The sequence below is a fragment of the Balearica regulorum genome, chromosome 4 (genome assembly GCF_011004875.1).
Source record: "Balearica regulorum gibbericeps isolate bBalReg1 chromosome 4, bBalReg1.pri, whole genome shotgun sequence".
NCBI classification, from domain to species: domain Eukaryota; kingdom Metazoa; phylum Chordata; class Aves; order Gruiformes; family Gruidae; genus Balearica; species Balearica regulorum.
Window position 1 is genome coordinate 28,107,578 of NC_046187.1, and position 11,997 is coordinate 28,119,574.

At 40.7% G+C, this 11,997-nt stretch overlaps 1 protein-coding gene across 3 annotated transcripts in view; it reads left to right on the forward strand.

Moving 5' to 3' along the window:
* TRMT10A (tRNA methyltransferase 10A) overlaps positions 1–11,997 on the forward strand; it is a 36,749-nt gene that overhangs the window by 5,533 nt on the left and 19,219 nt on the right. For 2 of the 3 annotated variants that reach the window (XM_075751557.1, XM_075751556.1), the window contains 2 exons: positions 906–1,055; positions 2,240–2,345. In XM_075751557.1, the coding sequence (XP_075607672.1) occupies positions 906–1,055; positions 2,240–2,345 (256 nt within the window). Of the gene's footprint in view, positions 1–905; positions 1,056–2,239; positions 2,346–5,850; positions 7,633–11,997 lie in introns of those variants that run through there. The other variant, XM_075751558.1, reaches the window with a different exon arrangement.

Genomic DNA, 11,997 nt, shown 5'->3' on the forward strand with positions numbered 1-11,997 from the left:
AACTGTACTTTTTCCACATGGGTTTTTCTAACACTTCAGAGCATTAGCATATTAGAAATAGTGTGGCTCTTTGTGCTTTAAATTAATTTAACTTAAATAAGCCAAAGACTGCTTGTCTTGAATCTAGATTTGATTTTTGCTTCAAAAACTCCACATACATCTATTTTCACCTGTTTTCATTGAACAGATTCCATTCTCTCATAGACTAAGTAAGACTACTTGATTTGGGCAGTTCTGACAGTTGTCTGGACAGCGTTCTTTTTTTCTTGGTGAAAAGTAAGACTTTGAAGTCATGATGTGATGCTGTTGTGTGCACCTTCACTTCCGTTATGTTGCCTCTCAACACTGAAGTGCTCTTTAGAGAAGTAGCTTGTCTTGTGGTCAAACTCATGTTGGTTTTCCTTGCAACTCCCTGTTAAACCGGTATTCCAGCAACTTCAAATGAAGAGCACTTTGCGTAAATACGAACAGTTCTACTGCCAGCATGTCTTGTGCGATAGCTGCTTTGCAAAAGCATAGCATAAACCTCTCTTACCGAACAAGTAATATTAACTAAGCATTTACTTCTGGTTTCACTTTTTTTAGAAGGTAGACTTGAAAATTATTTGGATCTCTAGAAGAAATACGGTAAAATTTGAAGTGAATCACAAGAACTTACAGATTTTTAAAGTTCTTTTGGGGTTTCAGAAAATTTCCTGATGATTTTTACAAGTCAGTGCTGTGGGGACTGTGGATTATTTGTGCGGAAGTCAATCTGCACTGTGCTACGTACTTAAACATGAATGAGGGATGTGGAATGACTGCATACTATTGGATTTATTTTTGCTGGTTCCATCTTGGGTCTGTAAAGCTTGCCTAGCAATTCAGCAGTTGCATGTAACTTCTTTTAACTACCTTTTTTTGAGGATATCCAAATTAGAACAGAGCACTACAGTGAGCTAATAAAGAAAGAAGACCTAGTGTATCTTACCTCAGATTCTCCTGACGTTCTCAGTGAGCTTGATGAGAAGAAAGCCTATGTGATTGGAGGACTGGTGGACCACAATCACCACAAGGTAGACTGTGGGTCTGTTTCTGTACAGCTTTTTTTTCTTTTGACATCTTATTTAACATTAGTGTTATTCATGTATAAACTAATAAAAATAAATAACAAGAAAACGTCTTCAAAAAAGACTTACATAAAAAAAAATTTTTGAAGAAATGGGAAAAAAAACCCGTGCAGTGGTAGCAAGGTGGTGTTCCAGAGTGCAGACACGCTAAGCTTTTTAGGATTTTATCTTTTCATTTTAAATATAGGAATGGAATTAATAACACTGCTCAGCTTACCGAGGGCTGTATTTTCAGACAGAAGGGTTTGGTTTCTTTTCATGCACTTGTGTGTGCGTGCATGTGCGCTTGTATGTGCACATGCCCAAATATAGATGAAGAACAGTGCTTGAATCTTGGATGTCTTTTTTTAATAAGTTTGCTTGTCAGGAGAACTTGGCTAAGTAACACACATGCCTCAGGGATCTGGTTCCATACCTGTATGTGGAATCGTGCTGTGTGGACCTGGAATGTCACAAGAGAGTTCAGCTGGGACATTAAAGCACTGTTACTGCTTTTCTTCAAAGACACTCCTATGTAATTTCTGGTAACATGTTTAATATTTCAGTGTGATGCTAAAAAAAGGGATGGATCTTAAGCCTTACCAAATGGTACTACAGCAGTTAGTCCACAGTTAAAGGCTAGGAGGGAGCTAAAGCAGATCCTTTGTATAGTCATTACGGTATAAAGTGCTTACACAATTTTAAAGGGGTTTTTTTTTTTTTTTGCCAATCTTGGGCACAGGAGTTACCAGGTTTAAAAAGGCAAACGAAATTTCTTTATTTTTTACTCCTCCTCTCAAAAAATACCCAGTTACTGCAATCTGAGTAACTTTTTACTTAAGCATAAACTTGCCTTTAACACAGTCTATGGCTCACACATTGTAGAACTGCAGCTGCATGAACAAGTTTTATTTACAATCCTTTTGACTATACATCACTGTGTGACACATATTCAAACTAGTAAGTTTTCCAAATGTAACCCTTGAAGCAGGTATTGTCTAACCAGTGTAAGTTGGGTTTTTTTGTGAATATCTTCTAAAACAAGATCATGGCAGCAAAACTCTTGCCAGAAAATGATACTTGCAGTAATCTGTATGTGCTGATCTGAAATGGTGATTCTCAGTCCACTTGTTCTGGTGTTTTTACTGCAGGGAGTTACTTACAGAAAAGCTGTAGAGCAAGGAATTGGTCATGCACAGCTCCCGCTTGGAAACTTTGTCAAGATGAACAGTCGGAAAGTGTTAGCCGTCAATCATGGTAAGTTTCAAATCCCAAAATAATGACATTATTATAGAATATACCTGTGATATGCAGAATTTGAACCCTTAAAATGTGCATTGTAGTGCAGATACCTAATCCTTATTTTATTATGTTGATATTTCTTGAATCTAGTTGCCTTTGAGATACAGTAATTGCCCTGAGCTTTAAATACTTCAGATATGGTTAAATGTAAAGGATGGTGTCTTAGCCACTCAGAAGTGCACCTCCTAGTCTGTTGAATTGTCCCATGAGTAATTTTTCCATTCTTACCATCCTGGTCTTGTTTCCAGGCTTAATGTCTAAATGAGTAAAATGTTGGAAACTACCCATGTATTTTGCCCCAGGGGAGGATAAATGTATGTGATGTTTTCACCTCTTTGGACAGCTTTGTTTAGCAGTGATTGCTTAGGTACCTGTAGACTTGCCTCGCTTGGTATAAGCAGTACTCCATCTGCTGAGCTTTCATAACTGTATTTTTACCTGATTTCCTTCTGTTTGAAGTATACAGTAGCCTAACCAAGTCTTGAATCCCACTCCTTTCAAACTTTCCATTTTATTATTAGATTATCTTTCAGTGTCATTAAACAAAAATACGTGCACTGAGACCTTTATGGAAATTTTTTATATGGTGTCCAAATCTTTATTTTGCCCCAATTCAGGTTCTTTTATTTTACCTTGCTTTATTTCAAGTTTATTTTATTATGTAATACGTTGCTCGATGATAACTTTATTTTCTTAAAATACCATTGATTGATGAGGTGTGTATTTGCATGATAATAAAGATTATTTAAATGTGGAGGAGAACATTATGTCACTGGAATTAAAAATTATCAGACTCCATGTATTTGTAAGATCGTACACGTTTCTAAAACTTGATCTTTAAATGTTGCTTTATATAGACAAGAATAGGACTTTATGTATTCATCAAAAGTTACGATAGCTGTAGCTTTCTACTGGGGTTTTTCTGCAGTAATCTTATACTGACCTCTAGTGTCAACATTTCTGGAGGCTGTCTTCTACATGTTTGAGTATAAATTGGATCACTTACATTGAGGCTTTCATTTATGTACTTTATGGTATTGTGCATGTTTCTTATGCCAGACTTATAGGCACTTCCTCCACTGCAATTTAGTTGCTGAGATTTGATTTTGTGTGAGCTTATCTTCCCTTGCCCTTCTAAAATATTTTCAAATTGCAGCTGAAAAGCTCTTAACACACAGGTTAAGGGTTTCTAAGGTAAAGATGATACTGTAGCAGTATTTTGCTTAAGGTTTTCGGGCAGGAAAATAAGCACAACACTGCCACCACCAAAAGTAGAGGTACCTTTAACAGTTGTAATTAAGGCTTTGGTGTGTATTATAACCTTAATAGTTTACAACCTAAATCCAAAAAGATAGCTTTCACGGGAGATGCTACTTGACATGAGTAAGGTGGACAGAATCAAGCTACCTCTCAAGTCTCATATTTGTGCTGAGGTTTTTGTATTTTGCTGTGAATACATCCACCTCACTGCTTTGTGTAACTGTGCAATCGCTCACGCTTTCTGTTTTGATTTGGTTATTCTGGCCTTTGGGTTTCCATTCTTGGTGCAGAAGCTGAAGCTAGCAGAGTACAGTACGGGGCTTGCCAGAAGAGACTGTGGGACCTGCCTGATCCCTGTGGAACTACTTTTGATGTGAATTTGGAAAGTCCAAAAAGAAAACACTCTTTCTGAACTGCCTTGTCAGTCTTTGAAGCGCTTTAATTAAATGGGCCCTCTGGCGGTGGGAGATTGATGGTGTCCTTGCTTTTTACTTATTTATTTATTTATAATCCTCCTCTCTCTGGATCTAGTCTCCATATATTTCCACAGGCAGCTCAGTGCCTGCATTGCCACGTTAAAATGGCATGAGGAACAGGAACACACGTATGTGTGAAATACTTGGCGCTAGAAAACTGACAAGGTCTAAGGTGAAACTATTTTTTACTCGATCTGGGATTTTAAAACTTGGAAGATTTGAGATCTTTGTAAAACACTGTATTGTAAAACACAACTGCCAGTGTAGCTGAGTTTGTTTTTTTCTGTTCAGATTTGTATCCCAAGGCTAATACTTTGTAATGTATATTACAGGGACCATATTGCTCCATTCCTACCAACTGTTCCCACTGCCTTTTTCTGTCCTTGCATATTTTTGTTGTAGCCCATCATAGAAGCCCGTGTTCTCCTGTGGAAGCTGCTCTTTTTCCATCAGTTCTGTTTTACTATGCAGATAATAGAAGTTCCAAAACAAAGGAGAAGAAATGTACTCCTTATATTCCTTGTCTCTTAAGCCAGCATTTTTTCCACAGATGCTTTCTGCAGTAACTTATAGTGATATTAATATAGTCCTTTGAGACCTCATACCTTCATAGTACATTTCAGGTGAATAACCTGCTTAGTAAAAGGGCCAACTCTTCAATATCAGTGTCACAGAGAGCAGCTGGCTGTCCAGTAAGCCTGGATCCAGGAAACCTCTAGTAAATGTGACACTTTTCTGTAACTTGACTCTCAGTGAGTATGAGATCCATGCTGCTCCTCCCTTTCTGAATGCCTGCCTAACTCTCTTAAGTTGGGTTTTTTTCCCTCCACAGCTCCTTTGATCCTTTCTCATATGCTGTCACTTGGCATTGAGAAGGGTTGTGCTGGGTGCATTCTTTGAAGTCAGCATACTCTGGTGGTGTTAGCACTATTCCTGTAGCTCCAAGCTTGAGGAGCCACCCCTCTGTCCCAGATTTGTCATCCAAGTCTGGCTTACTCACCAGCCATAGGGCCTCCTCCTGCCTTCCCTCCTGCTGCTGAGCCACAATCTGTGTTGAGGGTTTTTTTTGATAGCCTGGGATTTTTCTAAATAAGAATTTGCCTATGAATTTTGCATATAATGCAATTCAGAACTGTTGTCAATCAGGGAAAGTTTCAGGAGCTGAAACAGGAGGAGTAGGGTGACTGTATGGCTAGCATAATAGAAACAGCAAGAAAGGGTCACAGAATTGGAGATTAATAAGGAATTTTGCTGTAAGCGCAGATGAAAATGAAACAGAAAGGTAATAATGGGCAGCCCAAAGTATTCCTAAAACCCCCTATATGTTAGGGAGGAGACAAAGTCATTGTTAAAGTGTATCCGCAGGAGTATTCCTGTCAAATGTGGGAAAGCATGAGTGCCTGTATAGAAGGCACAGGTGACGCCTGAAGTACTGGGGGGACATTTCTCTCTGTCCATGAGAGAGATGAATTCAAACTGAAGCTGCTGCAGAAAAGCACTGCTGTAGTGTCTTACAGCTGGAGACTCAAAGTGTGCTTGGCTTTAGACTGCAGCGCTAGCAGAATTGCCTTGTCTGCTTCTGCCTGTACTTCATCAGCTTTACTCTGAAGATGCCAGAAGCGAATGCATGTAAACCTCTGTAAAGATGGATTTAGGAGTGTGTTCCTATCAGCAGTTCACTTACTTCCCTCTAAAAGAGCTGATGGTCTTTCTTGACATTGCAGTGTTTGAGATCATCCTTGCATACCTGGAGAAGAGAAACTGGAAGGAGGCCTTTTTCAGTGTCTTGCCACAGCGGAAAGGGGCTGTTCCTTTGGGAGAAGCCAATGACTCATCCAAACATGCTCCGTCTGGAAAAGATGACAATGACTCGGACAGCAACTAGACTTCAGAATGAGACAATGGGAAAGATGAGACATGCAGTTCATGGGATAAAACTGGGACATGAAGTAGTTACACTCCAAAGACCACCTGCTGTCCTTGTGATACTGAACTGTCTCAATGCTCGGTAGTTCTGTATTTGGCACAGAGCTGGTTTTGGACATGAAGGGTAAAGATAAATGCAGGGTTTTTTACCCTGAAACTTCCACATTAATAGCTTTTTTAAAAAATAAATTAATGGCAAATGCAGAATTAATTTTGTTTCCCAAGGAAGCTATTTAATTTTATTTTTTTTAAATATTATTTTTTATACATACTAAGTTGGGTGTATTACCCAAGAACATTGGTAGTTACTATTTTAATGTATGCATTGTTCTCCATTTCTGCTCTAAGCTTTCTTAAAAGCAGTGAATGACAAGCGTTCCTGTGACCTCAAAACCTGTACCACTGGTGCCTGTTGCAAAGTGTGTATGAACACTCAAAACAAACAAACAAAAATTCTGGTTTTCCTGAGCATCTCAACAGACAATCACAAGCAACCGAACTGCCTTTATCAGCTGACCCACACTGATCTATATACCATATTGAGTTAGCTGGGGTCAGTAAATGAAATACAAATGTTGGGTGAAGCCAGTGCTTTATACTTCAGTTTGAGTGGGATGGGTGTCTGGACAAGTGCAAATTGTGTTCCCTGGTTGGTATGTGGTGCACATTGAGTTGAAGTGACACAATCACTTTTGATTACTTCTTGATCCTCTTAGCAAAATTTATCATGTGGTCTCAGAACAATACCAGGAAACAGGAACTCTCTTACAAGTCACTCGGTTTCAGTATACCTGTTTTATCACATGATCCTGTATGTATTGTTTTGTCTGTCAGATATTTTTCCTTTAAAAACAGAAAAAAATCATAGTTTTGGCTAGAAGTTCTGATTCAACTTATTTCTAACTGACTTAAGTGCTTTTGCAGAGTACTGAAATGGACACCTTGGAAGTGTGGCTGCACTTCACCGCTGTGAGCCTGCCCCATCCCTTTCTTCTGTAGGGACTAGCCAGGTAGCTGCAGCTTCTGAACAAGTCCAGCTTTCACATAGGTTGGCTGAAGAGCGTAAGAACACGTCATCTTAACTGTTCATCTTAGCTGAGCTGGAGTCAGAGGCCTGATCCAAGTATGACTTAACTTGCATCCATTTGTATTCCTCCCACTGTTATGACTGCTTTCAAATAGCAACTAGTCCTTATAGTCTGTAAAGGGTTGGCAACCAACAGATGATGACTTTTATACGCTCAGTGCACTTCTCTCTATACTTTTTAAATAACCATAGAAAAGTTTCTTCTGTTAAAAGTATGGATTATGGTTTATTGCTCAAGTACTGTGGGATTGTTTGTTGGGCTTAACAAAAATGTGATTGGTTTTGTTCCAGAAACTAGATTGACACTTTTATAAAACCATTGCTGTTTTTATTTCTGTAACAAAAAGTGCAGCATAAATATACCCACCATGTATTGCACTGATTCTCTGATACAAATGTGTAAAGCAGTGAAATTACAAGGAGTTACATCCTTTACAGCTGAGGTTCTGTGTGTCGCACATAGCACCTATTAAACCTGATCTAAGATTCTTTACTCTCTCTAAGGTTTTCTTAAGACTATTTCATACACGTGCCTCACTTACTCAGGCTTCAGAGTGCAAGAGCAGGTCACGTAGACAAACCAGGGCCTTTGGAGATGTTTGGAAGGTCTGAAAGTGTCTTGTGGAGTTGTTCTGTTGACAAAACATTTTTGTGTTGTGAAGGAAGTGTGTTGTAGCTTAAAACTGAATCAAAAAAAATTCACTCAATAGCCAATGTGACTATTAAGCAGGTATCCTTTATTGCAGCGCTGGGAGTCGCACCTGGATATTTCCACGAACGTGCCTCTTGATGAGAAACAAATTGTTCGTGATTTATATTACAAAAGAGTTTACATATTCATTAGGTTTCTGATAATACATATTCATTATTATTCCGGGAACTGATGAATATATGCTAATGTCCTGATACGCCTGCGCAGTTTCTTTCTCAGGTGGTCGTCAGGAGTCGTCCTCCTCAAATCTTCCTCTTTCTCTTCTTCAGTGTACACAGTTGGGTAACCTCTTCTTCATTATCTCCATTTTGCAAGCTCAGCAACCTTGTTATCCATCCTGCCCAGATGGTCCCAGGCTTGTTGGCATATTGGGCCTCCCTTTATCAGGTTGCCTCAAACTTTGTGTCTTTTTCTAGTTCGTACCCAAGGACTATTCCCTAATTTACGGCTTCTCTTATCCTGTTTCTGCATTCCAACTATTTTATTAATTGTTTTCTTTTGTACTGGAGCATGAGACAGGTGAAGCCTGAGTTTGTGGCAGCCTGACTTAAGTGTTGCCAAGTTGTATTCTGGTTTTTTTTTAAACTGTTCTACGCTAATTAGTTGCCCTTATTCGAAACACAGCCTGTCTTACATCTTCACCAGTGAAATTAGATAACTGTGCACACCCTTGTGCATGCACACTTTTAAATCAAGCGGTTGCAAACCTGAAGCTTACCTGTCTATGGAGAAATAGAAGAAAAAGATTGTCTGGCATGCTGGTGTTGGAAGGTTTCTAGTAGTGCTAACTCCACGAGGTCATAGCAGCTTGGTGACTAGCTATTACCTGTTCATATGCATGGCTTGTCTCAATCACCTGGTCTTCCTCACTGGTGCCTTGGCCAGTAATTGCCATTGCTGCTGTTTACCTTTTCTCTCTTTGTGCTAACATAATCAGGTCGTACTAGGCTGAAGTTCATGCCTTTTGTTGTGAGCTGTCTCTACAGGACGCTGTCATCAGGATGTGTTAACTAATGAGATGGAGCAGTAAGCAAGAGTAGACTGGGGCTTCAATAGGCACAGCCCTCTTTACTGCTGCCATCCGCAGCCTTTCAGTATCCTACAGTTCTGCAGCTGTCTAGAAAATGCTGTTGTTGGTGGACCTGGACTCGCACTGATGAGATTTCTAACCATTTTCTCAATGCTTTAGATCCTTGGCTGGTCATTGGTGGAATCACCAGCACTAGGCACAGTCATACTAGATTTGCTTTCAGGCAGCAGCCTGCAGCTATGCAGAAGTCCTCAGGGAGGAGTATTTTTAATCTCATCTTACCTTGATGCGGGGAATATCTGTTACATATTTTTTCCTGTCATGTAATATAAAACTGGGGGGGGGGGGGCTGGTTGGGGAAGACAGTTCACCCTGATTAAATTGTGCAGTCCAGGTGTGTGACATGATTTATTTTCTCTGGAGGTGTTTTTCTCCTGGCTTCCTGCCGTTCCCAGAACTAAAGTGTTACTTTACTTGCTGACAGTGAATAAGTTATAGGTTTGATAACAGTCAATGTTATTATAATCCATTTTATTATTTTTCTTAACTGCTTAATGAAATTGTTCTAAATGGTGGCACAGCTACCTGAGCTCAGATCTCTGTTTTTTTTTCTGAAAGCTCTGAAAACTTGCCCATATTTAGTTATCATGATAAAGTGTATAACTCGTACTTATTTCTGTGTTCACTGCACAGTGCAAACATTTTACATATTTTTTGAATGGGCCAGATCTGCAGTGACAGGACAACCTTTCTGAAGAAGGACAGAAATAAATACTTCCAGAGGAGTATTGGTTTGCAACCTGAGCACTTCACAAAGCATTTAGAAATACTTGACATGGATGGATGACCATTTAAGTTGGTGTACTATCTGAACCTTCTCAGTAACAGCAGACAGATCCTAAGGACTGCAGACTCCCAGCTGTTGGGGGTAGGGACAAGCGACAGCTCAGAAGATGAGGCATCTAATTTTATTAGAGGACATAGAAATGCAGCTGCCTCACCAGAGTAGTCTTAAGAGTTTCTCCATCCCTGCTGCACCCTGACGTGATTGTAAGAATCTGCTTCAGCTTCTTGTGCTAGAGAATCCACATCACTGATAAAGCAGGCAAGTGGGATCAAGATTACAGGAGGAAGATTTTACAGGAGGGAATTTTTTCACAATGAGAACAATCAGCCATTGGAATAATCTCCCCAGGGAAGTGGTGGATTCCCCAACATTGGAGACTTTGAAGATTCAGCTGGTCAGGGTGCTGGGCCATCTTGCCTAGATGGTGCTTTTGTCTAGACAGAGCTTTTGCCAAGAAAGATTGGACCAGATGATCCTTGATGTCCCTTCCAACCTGGTATTCTATGATTGTATGATTAAGGAAGGCATTGGAGGTCACATGCACAACTTACACTTAGGATGAAAAGTTGACTGGGCAACATTTTTATTGGGAAATGGCAAAGTTCAGGGTGGATTGACAGGTTACTATGTATTTGAGACATTTCCCAACATAAACTATTTTAACTTTGATCTTGAGATTTACACATTGAACATAACTTTGTTCTTCCTTTACAACTAGGATGGGTGAAGTGCCCTTGAGGGAGCTTTGTTTTCAGACATCTAGCAAATACAGTAACATGCTTTGGGAAGGGAAATGACTGAAAAGATGCAATTGATTGTAACTGTCCTTGCAAACTATCACCCATCAGGCTCTAACATGTTTGCTAAGTAACATGTCAGCTTCATGGGGGAAATGTAACGGTGTTGTTGAAAGACTATGTTAACATGGTTGCTTTCATTTTGATTCTCTTTAGTAGTGAGCCTCTGAGATGTAATTAAGTTGTTCAGGCTCAGCTAACGCAGCATGATGCTGGGAGACAGCTGTTAAGAGACACTTAGGACAGACATTTATGTGAAATTAAGGCAATCTAAGTATGGCCCAAAAGCATTTGGCCAAGTATCTAGCCTATTCAATAAGTCATTATCACAGCTCAGTCAGAGTGTGGTCACTCAACCCTGCTGTTTGGTTTCCAGTTTACTTGGTTTCCAGTTTGGTTTCCAGCTGACTTTGTAGTGTTTACACCTAAGACATAAGAGAAATTTCAAAGCACTGCCAGCTCTGCTCCTGCTTAGAGCTCTGCTCCCATTTACCATGGCCTGCAGGCTCATATTCTTGGACAGCTATATAGAAATTACATATCTGGGAAATTGATACCCATTTAAATAATTTTGTACAAATGAGTTTCTGCATCTGTGGTCTGAGTTGGCAAGTGGACCTGAGTAATGACTGCTCCGAGTGACTGGTCTTCTGCCAGCCATTCACAAATACTCTGTTCATTGATCTGGGCCTACAGGTTAGACCATGCTTAGCAGCCTGCTTCCTCCAGTGCTCTAGCATGGCTGGACTTGTGCAGCAGTAAGTGAGCACCAAGGGAAAGCAGAGCTGAGGTTGTCCCCTGGGTCTTAACATACTCCTCTCCAGCGGGAATGGCAGTGGAGGTGGTAGTTTTTACTACAGTAGATATGATCTGGAGTGAAGGCAGGGACTCTTGGAAAGAGTACACTGAGCTCTGCTCTGAGTTAAGCTCCTCTTTCCTTAATGCTGTGCTAACAGGATTTCTCTCCTTCCCCCTTGTATTGGGTTTGTGTGGCAAGGTTTTGGTAGCGGGAGGGACTACAGGGGTGGCTTCTGTGAGAAGCTGCTAGAAGCTTCCCCTGTGTCTGACAGAGCCAATGCCAGCCGGCTCCAAGACGGACCCGCCACTGGCCAAGGCCAAGCCAGTCAGTGCCTCTGTGATAACATTTAAGACGGGTAAAAAACAAATCAGAGTTTTTGCAGTCAGAGAGAGGAGGGAGAAGATGTGAGACACTTTGTAGACACCAAGGTCAGTGAAGGAGGGGGAGGAGGTGCTCCAGGTGCCAGAGCAGAGATTCCCCTGCAGCCCGTGGTGAAGACCCTGCAGGGGAATTCCCCTGCAGGCCATGGAGGAAGGATGGTGGGGTGTAGAGATTCCACCTGTAGCCTGTGGAGAACCCCATGCCAGAGCAGGTGGAGGCACCTGAAGGAGGCTGTGATTCTGTGGGAAGCCCACGCTGGAGCAAGCTCCTGGTGGGACCTGTGGTCCCATGG